Below are 18,042 nucleotides of genomic sequence, written 5' to 3' on the forward strand. Positions count from 1 at the left end.
TCCTTGAAAATATTTAAGTCACTATTCAAAACTCAAGGCTGTGATTACTGTGTACATAGCTCAACAAGTAATCAATAATTCACACCAATTCCATTAAAATACACATACACAGAGCTTTATGTCATCTTACAGAGTTCATCGGCTCTACAGAAGCTCATCCATGGACCTTTCCATAAATTTCCATTGTAGTAGTCCATGACACATACAATGGAGGTGCCACCTTATATGATCAGTGGACATTTGCCTTTTCCAGGGGCAGAGTTCCACATCCAAACAGATATGGAAAGTTTCATCATCTACTTCTAGACTGTGACGCCTTTTAGAAAATGAAAGCAAGCTTTTGCCCAGTACAGAAGATTCTAGGAATGATTATTTCTCCATATCCACAAAGCAGAGAACTAGGAGGTGGTTAAAAGTAGAAGAGAGATTGGTATTACACATAAGAAGAGAGGGAAATCTGGCCCACAAGTTGAGGGTGAACACAGGCAGATGTTTTCTGTATCAATAATCTAAAATGCACATGACAAAAAGGGTGATGAAAGGGTGGGGACTCGGGACTTGGGAGACGAGGAGAGGAGGTGACTGATCCCAACAACCCGCAGGAGAGAAAACTCCTTGGTATTTTAAACTCCTAACTTAAAAAGAATACAATATAAACAACAGCCAAAAATCTTTGTACATTTCCAATCTATAGGGAAAAGCCAAGACTCCCTTAGGTTTGTCATTAACCTTTATGAGGTCAAGCAGCAGTGATGATTTGAACATCCAATCAAGTTTCACATCATCATTTCTGAGTATATCTTCTAGGCTCCGTCGAGAACAAAATTCTGACACGATGGCAAACATCCCCGAATCATAAAAGAAGCCCAATAAAGGGTTAACATTTTCATGTCGCAGGTCCTTCATCTGCAAAGGAGACAGAGACCAATCTCACAGCTGTCTTGTTGCAGTTCCTGCTCCCTGTTGACTGCACTACACAAAAGGTACAGAAAGGATATGCAAAATGCCATGATTAAGACTACTGTTTTTATACAAACTGTAAAAAAATTAAGTAAAATATATGGGAAAAGAATAAATACTACTCAGGTACTTGTCCCAGATCTTATACTCAGTAGAAAATAGTAGATAAGTGATCTGAAAATTATATTTATCATGTAAATGGGTTTTAATGAGACCATGATATGCTGAGTGAGCTCAGGGGTTAAATATCTCATCTAGACAGGCAGCGAGGGAGGCAGATATCAAAGCAAGCTTTCCAAAGAACTGATAATTACAACACTGAAAAATATAAAAGGGTTGGCCAATAGACCTGATGGAAGAATAGTTCTGAGTTGAAGAAACTACAACAGGTTTAGTCTTCCCAGACTATAGTGCAATAAGAATATGAAACATCAAGCTATAGAAATAGACAGGAGCCAAAAAGCCATGGAGTGAATATTACAATTTCATTATCATATGAGTTATATATTTTCATAGAGAGCCCTCATATGAAACTTACATAACTACACTCTATTAATATTTTAATTATATAAATTGCCTTAAGTAAGAGTTTTCACTGTTGTAAAAAGACACCTTATAGGTGGCTTATAGGTTCAACGGTTCAGTCTATTATCATCAAGGTAGGAAGCATGGCAGTTTCTAGGCAGGCACAGTGTTGGAGATTCTTAGAGTTCTATATCTTGATCCAAAGGCAGCCAGGAGAAGACTCCCAAAGCCCACTCCCGTGGTGATACACTTCCTCCAACAAGGCTCCACCTCTTAATACAGCCACTCCCTGGAACAAGCATATTAAATCCACCACATACACTGAATATTAATAGAGTTTTTCCTTGTCACTCCCAACACAATACATTTATGCATACAAAATTTAAATAGCAATGTCCATTCCAAATAAGCAAGAGACATAATGTAAAGTATATGGTAGGATGTGCACAGGTTGGATACAAAGTATTTTTCTATTTTTTATTGAATACTCTATGTATTTACATTTCAAATGTTATCCCCTCTCCTAGTTCCCCCCTCTCCCATCCCCAATTCCCATACTTCTATGAAGATGCTCCCCCTCTCACCCACCCACTCCCACCTCAACACCCTGGCATTCCCCAACACTGGGGAAATCTAGCCTTTATAGGACCAAGGGCTTCTCCTCCTATTGATACCAGAGAATGTTATCCTCTGCTACATATGCAGCTGAAGCTATAGATCCCCTCCCATGTGTACTCTTTGGTTGGGTTTAGTCCCTGGGAGCTCTGGGTGCTTCTGGTTGGTTGATATTGTTGTTCTTCCTATAAGGTTGTAAATGGGGTATTTGTGGATTTTGGTATCTGAAGGGTTTCTGAAACCAATCCCCTAAATATAACAAATACAACATTCTGGCCATATATTGTTATGTATATGTGAGTCTTCACACACTCAAGTACACAGAGGCTTAGAATAGTAGTAGCACTGAAGGACTAGAAACAGATTAGATCTTAGATGTATATTGGAGCTACAAATCTCATGTCATGATGTAGGAAGTAAAAGAGAGAATTCAAAGATATGGAGTATGGAGAAGTTGGCGATCTATTTACTGGTATGGATAATACTGTATGACCTTCAACAAGTTAGTCTGAGCTAAAGCTATGTTAATTCTTATAGGAGTGAGAACTATTGACTATCACTTTTGCCTGCTAAGCATAAAAACCTGACACCCATCACAATTATTAGTCCAGTTCAACCTAAACCAATTAAGGAAGACATGAAATTTCAGCTTACATATAACAAATTAAGCACCTTCTTCTAAGATTTCATTCTCTTATGAACCAAACTACCAAAACTACTAGTCTTTGGAACTGTGTTCCAGAAATAATAAAAATTGATTAGGAAAATAACTTAACTCACATTCTCTTGCCTCTACTGAAGCTAAGCATAACAATATGATTGAAGTCTAATCAATGAAATAGAAGAGAAGGTATCTGTCCCATTTCTAGGTTAATGCTTTCAAGAAGCAAATATTCTCAGTTGCATATTATTTTCCAATTCCATGGTTAAATATACATGTTTATAAGATTATAAGACATATCAGAGCCATAAGATGATTATAGCCTGGGTTCTTAAATCCCCATATTGAAGGAGGATCACCTGCCAATCAACAATAACCATCTTTTGTTATTGTTTGAAAATTAAATTTTGCAGCATGTAAAACAGTAAATGGTCCCAGTGTGGTAGCATATGCTTTGAATCTCAGCACTCAGTAGGTAAGGCAGGCAGATCTCTGTGAGTTCAAGGCTACATAGTAATTTTCAGGCCAGCTGAGGCTACATAATAAAATCCTGTCCCAAAACCAAAATGTGTCAAGACTGGAAGCATAGCTGAATGAATGACCACATACATGTTTTCTGGGTTCAATCTCCAGAACCAAATGGTATTAAATATTTGGGAGAATACTGGCATATTTCAGACCTACATTTCTGCCTGGTCTTTACAACCACCCATCCTCAGCTGCAAACATGAGAGAAGGTCCTATTTTGAAATGATATAAATACCTACATGCAGGCATGTCTTGCAGAGATTATGAATATGATGGAAAGTCTGAGACAGGTTCACAAGATGAACATTTACTAGATAGACATATATTTCACCTCTACCACAATGCTCACTTAGCTGTTTAACATCAAAATTTCAAGGGTTGAATGTGCCTTATATCAGGTATTTGATATTCACCTTAAGCATTCAGGTACCAGAAATACCTGCTACTGAGTCAAATGCTACCCTACATAACCTTAAATACTTGTTTGGCAAATTAAAAAGATTACTGAAATATAGAAACATTGGAGTTAATCCCACTCATCTTTTCCCATACTAGGTATTATTAAATTATCCATTGATGCATATTGCAGCAGCAAGAATTTTCTACCTCAATTGCTTAATTGGCTACACAAGTCTGTCTGTTTCAAGCACATTTTTTTGTTTTGGTAATTGTATAAAGTGTTGTTCATACCACTACACTCTCTATTGCCTATGACACAGAAGTGAATAGTCATACAGAATATATTATTTACGGACTGGAAATGGAATTTTTCAGGATTATTTTCTCCTTTATTTTATCTTGTAATCCTGAATGTATTTGCATGCTTGTACTCACGTATGCATGCATGTATTCACATGTATTTGTGAATGCAGGTCGCCTCACACACATTAGGTCCAAAGGTGTTTTAGTTTCATGTGGCTGTGGGAATCAAACTTGGATTCTCTGGAAAAGCACAATGTACTCTTTACCTCTTAATCATCTCCCCAGCCCCTATACTAGAAACTTTATGATGTAGTATTGCCAATCCAAATACTTCAAGAGCCATAAGACTTTCTGAACTTTGTAGAAGGTATATACTTTTATTTATGTTTATGCATATATATATATAAGAATGTATGACACATATGTGTGTTCTCATAAAAGCCAGAATAAAGTGGCAGATTCCCTTTAACTGAAGTTACAGAGGATTATGAGTCACCTAGTATAGGGGCTAGGAACTAAATTAGGGTCCTCTTGAAGAAAAGCCATTACTCTGAACTGGCAAGTCATCTCCTCACCCCTAACTTTAAAATTTTTTATACCACATTTTGTCCCTACATCTTCCTAACATTGTTAGAAATATAAAATATTATTACAAATAGTAAATGTGTTGATAAATATAAAAGAATATGTTTTATTTAACTGACTTAATTTCTATAATATATATATGAGCATTTAAAGTAAAAACTGACACTGTATTATATGATTCATGATATACATGAAGGTAATATACATTCAAACATTAAAGCAAATAATGTAGTCAATGTAAAAATAGCAACAAGTTCACAAAGTTCCACATTTTAGAAAAAGTGGTATAGTATTAACTGGAAGTATATTGTAACAAATTAAAAATGCATTCAAGAATTTCTAGAAGAATTAATTTAAAAGTCTAATGGAGTATAACTAAGATGCAAATATAAGAAGCAAACTGAAGTCCCTCCATATTATTTTAGTCCAAATGCAATAAGAATACACCAAATAAATCAGAGAAATAGACAAGATAGGGGGTAGATAGATCAAACTTCGGACGATTTCAGTTGGTTCCCCAGTAGACTAGAAGCTATTCTTTCTGCAGAATAGTGTGGAGAAGGGGGAAAAGAAAACAAATACATGTTCCCTGAAAGAAATGAACACTAAAACACAAAAAAATGTTAAAGTAACATGACAGGAAAATAGACTACACAAAATCAAATCTGAAAGCTGAAGTGGCTGTATTATTCTTAAATAGAATACGTTAGGAACATACACGTTCCCAAATCTAAAAGTGAACGTTTCATAATAATAAAAGGTAAGACCTTGCTGTCATAAACGTGCATGTGTAACTGTGTTCTGGAGCTGAGGAAGCAAATATTACAAAATTCTTTCAACTCTGTTTTGGTGATATTACATAGGTAGGTAAAAAGGAAAAAACACTCATAATGAAAATATTTACAAAACCATAATCAGAAAATATTCAAAATTGGTTATTTTTTCACATAGACACTACTGCAAAGTATTTACTAACTCACTAAGTTGTATAACATTAACATTGGAACATCAAGGAATATAAAGAAAAAATCACAGAATTAAACTATAGGGAAATTTTAATAGTAAATATAAACATATTGACAAGAATACAATAAGGACAAATAAGATAAAAAAATGATCCTATCAATAAATTTCTCTGATAAACAAAGTTGCAAAAAAATTCTCTAAAGAATCCAGAAGTACTTGATAGTGTTCAATGAACAAGTGGAATTTATCCCACCAATATTAAAGTTTATCCAATACTTATTAACAGAATAAAGGCATAAACAACAGCCATTTCAATAGATAGAAGAAATGGTTTTAAGAAACATACATGATAAAAATTCATACACAAACACACATATACACGTGTGTATGTGTGTGAGAGAGAGAGAGAAAAAGAGCGAGAGAGGGAGAGAGAGAGAGAGAGAGAGAGAGAGAGAGAGAGAGAGAGAGAGAGAGAGAGAGAGAGAGAGAGAGAGAGAGAGAGAGACTTACAGATAACATGGACTGCATTAAATCCTTTTCTTTTAGAACCGGAAATATGGCAAAGATGTGGACCCTCCCTAACTAATTGGAAGCCTATATGGATGCCTAGTGACTGGAGAATAAGATAATGTAAATAATAGAGAAGAAGGGAAGGCTCTTTCTTGTAATAAATGTCAACCAATAATACAGAAAATTTTAGTATTATAAAATTATAACTTATCAACTGGTATGTAAAATAGTGAATAAGACTTGGCTATAAAAAATCAAAAAGACACGAGCATAGTGTCTCACACCATTAAACTTAGCTCTTAGAAGGCTAAGGTAGGATTATTGCTATGATTTGAAGGCCAGCCTGTACTACAAAGTGAGTTACAGGCCAAACTTTGTTACAGAGTGAGACCCTATCTCATAAAACAGAGCAAACTATTTCTACAGATTCAAACTGTGTAAAAATATGAATTAGTTACTGTGAGGAAAAGTAACTCATTGGCAAAGTTCTCAAAGTTAATATCACCAGCAATAGGATGCCTTTTCAATAAAGTGCACAAAAAAAGACTACTACTCCTGAAATTATCTGACTAGCATGCATAAAGCAAACCATGAAAATATTAGGCAAACCCAGGTGAATGGTTGATCTACCAGTAACTGACCAGAATTCTTTAAAAAATACTAAGGTAAAAAATAGAGAACTCTGAGAAGCCATCATATTAACAGAACCCAAAGAAACATAGAGACTACAATATGAGAACATATAGCATAAAGTGACATCAGAAAATTGCATTATAATTGTATTCTAAACACCTGAGCAAACTGTAAGCAAGTGACAAATCTAAGCAGAGTATAAAAAAGTCCCCTGAAAGATTTTTGAGGGATTTTCCATAAAACTGAATTAATGCCAAAATTAAAAGTCAACACACACGAACATACAAACATGCACACACACATACACTGGGAGAAAGATGTAATGCACAACCCATATTTTGGCTCATCTATTTATTCATACACTTATATTTTGTCAGCTTCCCCCAGTTTGAGTCATTTTGTCTTTTTATTTTGAATATAGTTTGGGGGGGTTAGCATCTCAGGTTATAAAATCACTGAGAAATGGGCTGCTTCAGCTGACTTTAGTCCTCCCGTTTTTATCTCCAATTATTTCCCTTCAGCTCCAGGCACCAAAATCCTATGTAAGGGAAATAAATACCATAACATGATATTTCATCTGAGCCCTTAGGGCACACCTTGTTCCCCACAGGTCATACCCATCGTTTCCTTTCTTTTCTCACTTGCACTCTGGTGCATGCAGCTGGTCCTCCTTCAGATTTGTTGGAATGATTTGTCTGCTTAGCAAATGTGGAAAATTTTACTATTGCTAGTGTTTGAAGGAACCAAAGACACTATCCGCATATCTTTTATGGACTCCAATCCAAGTTCAAGGAGGAGACAAGAATTTAAATGGCTTAAAAGAGATAATGCCTGACTTATTTATAAGCCGCTTTCTTAAGTAAACCATCCAAGGACACTCTGAACAGAACTAGTGTGGTTAGTAAAATAACCACATTCCAAACAGTAATTGGCAGGTGAGTCTCCAAGGTCTGAAAAATGGGCATATGAATGATTACGGTATGGTAAGTTGATAATTGTCTTAATAGGTATCATTTTATAAAGAAGGTATGGGCCAGGAATATGCAAGAGGTATTGTATGCATTGTCTCTTAATTGTCTTTCCAACATATAAGGAAAGGTAGTAAACAGACATTTTGCAAACAGGGACATGAAGGCTCAGAGCTCAAGTTAATGAAGCTCCTTCTTTGATTCAGATGCAGTGTCTTTCATTTTCACGACTTTGCCACTATGTCACAGGATTTCACCAGTCTCATAATAACAACTCTGTACTTGCCCTGGGTTTCTAAGACTGCCTCCTACCTGACAGCAGGGCTTGGAAGAAAGAATTTATTTGAATAGGAATGTATATAAATGAGGGTTTCTCATACCATTTCAAACACATCACTTGCACTCGATTCGATAGACTTAATGTCCCCAAAATCTCCAGGAGGGAACTTTTTCAGCCACACCCAGTCACCCTGGAAAGAAAAGGGAAAGAAAGCTGTTGAGATCCAGTTGTCAGCAGCCAGAGCAATGTCCCTCCCACATAAAAGGCTAAGAGTCAAAATGCCAATAAGAGCAGATGTTTTTTTTTTTTTTCTCCTGCCCCACCCTCTCCCCCACGGAAACGCTGCATTCTGTGTTGAAATGAACTCACACAAAGAAGTTAAAGTTAAAAGTGTCAAAGTACTGCAGCCAGGGAAACAACCCACAGGGATGCAGAGCCCAGGAAATGCATGGATGAACTGGCTGCCTTAGCTAACTGCAGAAAGTGTCAGGTCATTTCAGTTATTCAGAGCTAAGTGATGTAGCACGGGGCTTGCTTAGATTAATGGCAATGGTCTGGGATTGCTATTCCCACTGCCTGGAGGCACCTGTAGTGGGAGATGCAAAGCAAGCGATGGAGTGGCACGGATGTTTGCATCACTTACCTTGATTCATTTTGCTTTCCTGTGACAGGCCATGGAGGTGGGGCCCATGTTAATCTTGAACTGATTGATTTACATGTAGATGAAACATTTTTTTATTTTGATTCATACATGTACCACCATAGTCAGAGGCCATCTAGACCCTTTCGTACATCCAACCTTCCCATTTGTAATCATTTTATCTTTCTAAGTTTACATGTTCGTAGGGTAGAGTGTGATGATTTTATACAGGTGTAAAGATCAAATCTAAGTAATTAGCATTGATTCTTAAGTTTTGAAACAACAAAGCTACAATTTCTATGGTCGCTGTCAATTCAAACTCAATTATTTTATTGTCTTTCTTTGCTTCACTGCGGATGCCTGATAATTTTCTTCTGCATGCATAGCCTCGAGGAGTCATCAGTCATCCAGCCCTACTTAGTTCTGTTCAACCAAAAAAATTAAAAGCAATATAAATATAGATTCATTTTTCTCTGTGATAATGATAATGTCTTACACTGTGCTCCCTGGATTTCAAAGTGCCCACACGTCTATTACCTATAGCCTGGAGATTTCATTTCAAGCTGCACCTACTTGTCACGAAGTAGAAGATAATAAAGCAGAAGAGCTCCATGCAATCAAACTGTGAAAATGGGAATGTGTAACCACCCTCTTATTAAGGAATGTACCCAGAACATCAGGAAAGCTGCCAGAGACAAAGGCTAACGGCAGCTGCAGGCATCTCGGTAACTCCACCGCACTCTTACAAGCCTCTCCTAGGCAAAGAGTTCAAAGCCCCTCAGCTAGGAAATGACTCTAGGATACCTTGCAGAGCTGGACAAGTCTATAACAGACAAGCTCCTTGCTGATGAAACTCAACAAGGCACCATGGCATTAGTGGTTGGCCTCACCAGCATGGTCTAAGAGTGACCCTGGACCAGCTGCATCAGGATCAGCTGGGAACTGTTTAGAGGCACCAATAATCAATTGAGTTCTGAAGAAAACCTAAGTAATTGGAAGGTGAAGGGATGGGCCCAGCAGTGTGAATGTTACAGAGTCATCTTTGTATTTCTAATCCATGTTCAAGCTTGCAAACTCGTGCTCAGCCTTTTCTATTACCTCATCTCTGCTATGTTTCCCTTCACTCACGGCCTCTCCATTTACCTCACACTAAGCTTCTCTTATCAAATTCTGTTCTCAAGCAGAGATCTAAAACTCATTCACAGAAGTCAAGAGGACCTGCCATGAGCTTAACAGGTTTGTTTTTTTCAAAGAATTTTTATCCTTTTCCGCCATCAAAGGTTAAGCCTTAAGCAGATAGAACAAAAGTCTAAGTGGAATTCTTCAAAATGAGACAATGTAAAATATACACTGATGGGTGAAAGAAAACAGAGCTTTCTCCACTTATTGGCAACTGTCACCTGGCCCTTAGTAACTACCAGCTGCTATGGCACCTTAGTGCTAATTAGATAATAATGTTTTTCCTCGGGTGAAAAAAGACCTTTGTAATTTTTGGAGGATATAATTATGCACTCTGTTTTTGGGCAGCAACATAAATGCATGCATGCGCTTTTTACAAACACGTATGTTCCGTGCTCACATTCACTCGCCCAACACCCTGGTCACAAGGGAGCACATCCCAATGGTAGTATGTGCATTCTGCATGTCACCAAGCTCTCCCTGCCAAGGGAAGCCTCTTTTAGGAGGGGTAGAGTGATCCTATCAGGGTGGAAGAAAGAAACTGCACTCTGCGTTCCATGAATACTAAATACAAGAAAAACACAACCTTAAGGAATTTCTGAAGTATAGTCAAAATAATAACTGAGTAGTGTGCATAAGTCGGTAATTGTGGTAGAGATGGTATAGTCATAGATGTGAGGCTACCTACCCAGATCTAGTCTGGGAAGCCAGACTGCCTGCAACCCCTTCTGTACAACTCAAATCTAAGTTAGAACATATCGTCAATGTGAATAGAGCCCCTATAGATGTGACTCACGTCCTCATGTGGGACATCAGTTACTAGTAGCTCTGCCTGCCTTATAGATTATACATGATACATTTTTAATGGAGTTTAATCAGAGACATAGGTTGGCCTTCCATTTGGTCAACTCACGCCATAGTATCTACCAATAGCTTTTCCTGTCAAATTACTAACTTTGAGAGCTGGAAAGGCTCTCATGGACACCTAATGCAGGCTCACGTGTCCATAAAGATCCCGGGAGCTAAAACAACACCACTGTCTTTCTGGGCCCAGCCTAGTCCTCTTTTCGTTGTCAGGCTTCCTGTTGTTTGGAGGATTTGGTTGTTTCATTTTTAGTTCTCACACACACACACACTCTGTAAGGAAATTTTTACTGAGTCCATGTGCGTCCTCGTTCCTGAAAAATGAGGGGAAAGGAGGAAATGGGCAGGTTTTATCTTCACTACACACAGGTTAAATAGCTTTTGTTTTAGTCTTTTAAAACAGAATGATAAAATATTTCACTTATCACGTACTTTTTAATTAAGAGAAAGAAACATCACATTCTATTTGGGGAAGTTTTCTGAAGTAATTTAAAGCCTATCTGTTTTTTTCAGTAAGGCCATTGTGAATTAACTTAAACAAGAGAGCAAGGTCTTAAGCATGACTCTGCTTCAAGCTCAACAGTAGCCTTAACATATCCACTTAACCAGCCTTGTCTTCAGCTTCGCTGCCTTTCTAATAAAATTTACCAGATAATTTATCAAGGCTCTTTAGCTTTACTGATTACATACCTCTGTGATCAGAGACAGTGGCTGGTGGGAGGAAAGAGGTTAAGTTTTATAGGAAGGAGGAAAAAGAAGAGCTTGGAGAACGATAAACGAGTACATAGAAAAAGGAAAATCAGGCAGGCGCACATAGCATGAATCTGAGAGTTGAAAGGTATCAAAAATGAAGCAGAAGATGAATTGAGTTCAGGAACTTCTCCCTGATTGAGTCAGGATGACATTGCTTCCTACCTCATCTCTCCAGTCCTACAGACTATGGTTATTAGAGCAGATCATCTGCTGTTATTGCTGTCTCCCCACTGGTCAGCTCATCTGGCCTTCCTGTCTCTATTCAAAGAGTATCTGTGGAAGGCTACATATCTGTACATGAAGTAGAGTATAAATATGTGTCAATGTAGCACAATGTATGGAACTACCCAGAAAAGCCCATCTTCAGCTATTTAACATCTATAAGTGTATTATCTGGAAGTTCCAGGACTCCCGGGAACAATTCTTTCTCTCATTTGATTGGTTGGTTGGGATTGTTTCTTTTATTTGTTTGGCTTTAAGTGGGTGCCTGTGTCTGTTTTCATGTAAGGGAATTTCCTGAGCATGTAGAGGCCAGAAGTTGAAGTTGTATGTCTTTGACAATTGTTCTCTGCTTTATTTTTGTGTGAAATGGTCTCTCACTGAATCTAGAGTTTTCGGACTAAACTCACTGACCAGAAGCCCCAGGGATTTCTTCTTGTCTCTGCCTCCTTAGTGCAGGGATTATAAACACACTGTTGTACTTAGGTTTTTTTTTAATGGTTCTAGAGGATTAAACAAAGGTCTTGGTGCTTTTGTGGGAAGCAATTGACTAACTGAGTCATTTGTGGGAAGCCACTGACTAACTGAGTCATCTCCCCAGAAGAGGATATCATTCTGCAGCTCCATCTTGTTTATTAATGATTTCGTAGCTCAGCATGTCCTTGTAACAATCCTCCTTAGTCTCATAAATGTTGGGATTACAAGTATGTATCATCATGCTTGGCTATAGTAACAAGTCTTATGGGAAACTGACTTACTGATGGTGACACTTCAAACAACTTCTAATAGAGGACCATTTGAGAAGCTAGTGGGTGTTATCATCATCATCATCATCATCATCACCATCACTATCATTATTCAATTGACTTATACTCAATCTTAAAAATCTCTTGAACCCTAGCCAGGCAGTTTTGTAGACTTGTCATTCTTCCTTTACACCTTACTCTTAGGCTACTATTGAATTCATTGTGTGGTGTTATTGTTAGCTCTAAAGAGATAACTCAGAGGTTAAAAGCACAAGCTACTCTTCCAGAGGTCCAAGGTTCAAATCCTAGCACCTACATGGCAGCTCACAACTATTTGCTATTCCAGTACCAGGGAATCCAACATTCACATCTATACTCTTAGGCCATGCACACTGGTGGTAAAGATATACATACAGGTAAAACCCCCCAACACACTTTACAGTAAATAAATAAATAAATAAATAAATAAATAAATAAATAAAATACTTTAACAGATCCCAACTCATGAATTGACTGACCAGCAGCCAATCATAAAACGCGATATAACCAGCTCCCCTTTCAGCTTACAAAACACAGAAGTATCTGACAAGATCTTCAAAGCCAGTAACAAGGTTTTTTAAAACCTTTCTCAATTCTACACTGTAACCTTGCAATCCACCCAAATAAAACACACAATGATTCAACACATAAATTTGTCCACTGAGTCAGAGAATCATAGCAAAGCAATGCCAGATATGGCGTTAGAGGCATCTCTGTTTAGCAATCATCACACCTGGCTACACATATCAAAAACACATCAATGAACTTAAAAAATATATCAATACCTGGTTGCAGGTCCCTACAAGCTGAATATCAACAAGAATCAATTGGTAAGAATGAAAAGCTGAACATAATTCTTTTTTTTTCTGTAATGAGCCCTCAGAATTAAGAACTCACTTCAACTTCTAATTTGGTAAATGAAAAACAAACATTTTTGATATTTGTTTCAAAAATTCATTCCAATTGACATTCCAAAGCTATCCAATCATTTTTACCTTTACATTTTCAAAAAGAAGATTCATTAGAACTTCAAGCTCACTTTGTAAACTAATCCCCTTTTGCATTTGCATTAAATCATGGTAAAATCCAGAGGTTTTTCTGCTTCAAAGTAAGATAAAACCCTCAGGTCTACTGAAAGACCATATGCTATGCTAATTTGGTATGTAGGCCTGAGTAATCCACTTGTGAAATTGGGCAATTTAAAAAAAAAAAAAAAACAAGAATTTATTTATCACAGTTCTAGAGAGTGAAAAGTTCAAAATCAAGGGACAGTAGATTTAGTTGTTGAATGAGAGCTGTTGTCTATGTCCAAGATAGTGTTGTCACATCCTTTGAAATGGAGAAACCTTGTGTTGTCGTGGAAGGCAGAAAAGCAAGTGAGGCACTGTATGAAGTTTTATTTGTAAGAGCTTTACTCACACTGATTTACCCCTTAAAAAAACTCATCTCACTTTATTGACACATACCTATTGTACACAGCGGAGGTTTCATAAAAACAAGTTCTTTTGAGAATAACCCATACCACATTCATGTCCCCACACCCTACTTCTCCTCATCCCTCCCAATAATCTCCTCCCTTCCAAGTCTTTTTTCTGCATTCATGTCAAATACCTCTATACATGGTGTATATATTTATAAAAACCTAGGGTACATAATGGAGAGAAAAACACATATTTGTCTGGGTCTCACTTTTTCACTCAAAATCTCAAGCTCTTCTAAATGTCATCATGCTGGTCATTAAAATTTAACACCTAAAGTTTGGAGGGTAATATGTTCAATCCCTAGCAAACCCCCTGTGAATTATTTATCTGATAGAAGAGAATATTCCCTTGGAAAAATTCATTTCAGTCAACACTAAAGTCTTCCCAGTTTTAGATTTTTCTTTCCATTTACTATTCAAATTGAAATTATCTGCGGCTTCTCAGGAGTGTGTTCAAATACAGCAAGGAAACCACACTGGGAAAGATTCAGTTAAGAGGGGCAAAAGAATGGTAGTTTCCTCTTTACTGCCTGCTTAACTCTTGCCTGCTGAGGAAAAAAAAAAAAAAAAAAAAAAAAAAAAAAAAAAAAAAAAAAAAAAAAAACAGCTCATCTTTACAAGAGATGCAAGATTTGTTCTGGTTGCCAAATTCCAATATCTAAGAACAATAGGGAGGAGGTGACCTCCTCAGTCTTGAAAGCCAGAAACTTCAAAGGGGATTTCTGTTTTGTAAAGCAGAAAGTAACCTGTTACTCCCAAAGATAGTACAGGTGACTAAAAAGAAAGGATTTTTAACAGTTCAGTGTCAGCAGACAAAAGTGTAGGGAAAGCAAGCCGACTTTGACTATTACCTCCAAACACTATCCCATGTATCTGTGTCTCTTGACATCTCAAACCAAAAAATAACTCAGAGAGTCGTGTTTTCTATGGTACATAGTGCTGAGAGAGGATTGGCACATTTTAGCTATTTGCAGCTCAAGTCTTTTATCCACAAACCTATTAAATGTATCAAGTTGAAGTATTAATGAAGTTTCAAGTAAGAAGGTGAGTTTTGGGGGAAAACCACTGCCAAAAACACCACACAAGCTTGTAAATGGACACAGACAGAAAAACGTGGGGGGAAAAGCCTCATTTTTACCAGAAGACTCTTCAATGGCAGCCTCATTTTGAGAAGGCTGCAGATTAATGAACACTCCAGATGTCTTACCTCGTAGATTGCTATGTTGGAGTTCTCATAAGTAGCTGGAGTTAAACTACCTGATGAAAAGGACAGCCTTGGGGACCTCCCACTTTGAACTTCTGAGATGATCTGGAAGCTTACACTGGCACGGCTTCCTCTCTGTGAAAGGATTAGGGGCAAAGGGTTGAACAGAATTGTCATTATTTGAAACTAATTCATTCTTATCATTCAGAACTCTTTGAAGGCTGCAGATGGAAGCTTACTTAAATCCTGTAGACCATCAAGGAAAGGTTAACATTCCCACATATTTTTAACTCCCAGATAACTTGCTCCTTTTTATCTTTTGAAAATAAATAAAATTCCATCATTTCTTTCCTTCCTTTTTCTTCTCCAGCTCTTCCCTTGCATCCCCAATTGATCTTTTCAAATTCATGGCCCCTATTGCTTTAGTTGCTATTATAGATAGATAGATAGAAAGATAGAAAGAAAGAAAGAAAGAAAGAAAGAAAGAAAGAAAGAAAGAAAGAAAGATAGATAGATAGATAGATAGATATTGTGTGTGTGTGTGTGTGTGTGTGTGTGTGTGTGTGTGTGTGTGTGTGTGTGTGTGTGTGGCTATATATTCCTCAATACATAAATACAACTCTCCCAGTCCGTAAAATGTTACTTCTTGATTGGTTGGTTGGCTAGTTGTTTTTGTTCTTTTGTTTGCTCACTTTTTTGTTTGTTTTGAGACAGGGTCTCACTGTGTGGTCCTTGCTGGTTTAAAACTCATCATCTTCATGCCTCAGCTTCTCGAGTACTGGGGGTACAGGTGTGCAAAATACCACTCCTGGTTCCCAGAGAAAATTTGAATTATGTACATGTTACACAAGGAAGAATATTACTGTTATTTATTTGACATAGAATTCTCGTTTTCTAGACTTGACATTTAGACCCAAAAGGTGAAATTAATTTCTAAATATTATCTACTCAATTATTAATTAAGAGAATTGTGGGTATAGAGAAATCTAAACTTTAAAAAAAAAGAAGTAGGGAATAATTTTAGACCCTGACTCCCAATACTGACTCCTTTTTATTCTACTTTGACAAATAACAATGTTCTTTCTGACAGAAGACCTTCTACGGAGCAATTAAGAAGAAACCTAGTAAATAGGTTATAGGCCCATGATAAGTTCAAGACTGAAGTAGGCCATATCCTTTACTCCTTGATTTTACTTGGACACATAGTAGCTGCAAGCTTCCTAGTTGAAAGAAAAAATTAAGAGAGTTCCCTGCAGTTTGTGTTAACCTTTAAAGACAAGCCTCTGGACCCTCAAGTAAGCCAGTAGGTGTATTTTATGTGAAGATGGAATAAATCAACAGGTACCTCAATATTCTTCTCTATATTTCTTTAAATGTCTTTTAAGAGAAGTATAATTAATATAAGTAGATAGCCTTGCTATTATCTAAGCGAGGCCCCTCTTCTAACACCAATATCATCCTCCACTCATTCATTATTAATTACTTTTGTTACTAGTAGTCATGGTAGTGTTTTCACTGTTTGTGGACAAAGTCTCACAAAGACTCTATCACGTATAACAGCTTGACCTTAAGAACACAATCCTCCTAACTCTGCCTTCACAGGACCAAGGTTACAGATCCCTGTTCTGTGCTCTTTCTTACCACATCATGCTTTTGATCAGACTTGCTTGCCAATAAGACAATAAGAATTCATCTTAAATAATTTCTGTTGCTGTGATTACAATGGTCTTTGAACAACTGGTTGCTTTTGTCTTCAGCTAAGTTCTTTTCGACACCAAGTGTGAAGAAAATGTTGTGAAATTTTAACAGCTCAAGACTTAGGCAACTTGTAAGACCTGACTCTTCACATAACCCTTCCATCAACTGCACTACCTCAAAGAGAGCAAGGCCAGGAAGCCATCTACTTCTCTTCTCTTCTTTATTTTCACATCTCAGCAGGAGCACTTAGATGTATATTAAGACACAGCCCACCCTGTATAAAGGGCAAAGGAGAAAGTGATAAATTTTGCCAAAATCCACATACACTTGGATTTCAGCTTCACTTCCTTCTAAAATCTTCCTTTTCTGACTTGCCTTCTCCTGACCTGCCAATTTTTCTAGACTGAATTAATTCTGTATTCTCAAAGAGTTTACACTTTCAAACATTCCTTTTGGATGGAATTCTTGGCTTGCTTTCTTGACTGATTAAACATAGACAGCTGCAAGTTTGTGACTGCAGAGCAATTAAGCAAAATATATGCTTCCCCTATCTGTCCCACTCAGAATCTCTGAGAGAAGCCAAGTGATAAATATGGACAGAGATCTATGCTCTTCTGCTTAGGCAATGCTATTCTTTTCCACTTAGACCAAAACACTTAAACAGGCAAACAAGCATCAACATCCCCTAAAGGGCTATTGATATTTGATGTCTATTCACTTTTACATTAAAAAGTTGTAATGACCTTTTTTTCAGGTCAAAAGGTAACCCATAAATGAAACGATCGATCATCATGAGCACCATCTTAGACCCTAGGAAATCTGTCTGTCTGATAGTAGCTCTGGTGTACCCTTTGTGGCATCTTGCAAGTGCTGTCACAGTTTTGCAACACTGGTGAGTTTATATATTAGTAGATCTCACTAAGCTAAAACAAGGTCTATGCCTTGAAAAGACCAATTTAGTCCAAAATTGAGTAGAATTACTGGGTTTGCTACTTTAGAGCCTAGTATCCGGGCAGCTTTCAAGAACTGTCAGGTTGATATAGATAATACTAAATTAATAGGAGGTTTGAAAACAGGTTTGTATCTTTTGACCAAGACTTTAGTGCATTTATCTCCATTTTCACAAGACTTTTTCAGTGATCATATTTCTAGATAAAATATTTCTGACAACTGGACTGAATTCTTTTGTCTTGGTATCAAGTTATAGATTAGGGTGGTCTCAGAGCTTGGCCTTCAGTGTCTGCTTCAGTTGGGGAGTTTCATACAAAGAATACCAAGTGGAAAACC

The 18,042-nt window shown here is 37.2% G+C and overlaps 1 protein-coding gene across 1 annotated transcript in view; it reads right to left on the minus strand.

Annotated features, from left to right (window-relative positions):
- Positions 1 to 18,042, minus strand: part of GUCY2F (guanylate cyclase 2F, retinal) — a gene marked incomplete at both ends in the record, with an annotated part of 91,240 nt that overhangs the window by 31,241 nt on the left and 41,957 nt on the right. Inside the window, 3 exons of the mRNA XM_080909734.1 lie at positions 730 to 906; positions 8,034 to 8,123; positions 15,061 to 15,192. Coding sequence (XP_080765860.1) covers positions 730 to 906; positions 8,034 to 8,123; positions 15,061 to 15,192 — 399 coding nt within the window. The remainder of the gene's footprint in view (positions 1 to 729; positions 907 to 8,033; positions 8,124 to 15,060; positions 15,193 to 18,042) is intronic.

The sequence above is a fragment of the Micromys minutus genome (genome assembly GCF_963924665.1).
Source record: "Micromys minutus genome assembly, chromosome: X".
Taxonomy (NCBI): domain Eukaryota; kingdom Metazoa; phylum Chordata; class Mammalia; order Rodentia; family Muridae; genus Micromys; species Micromys minutus.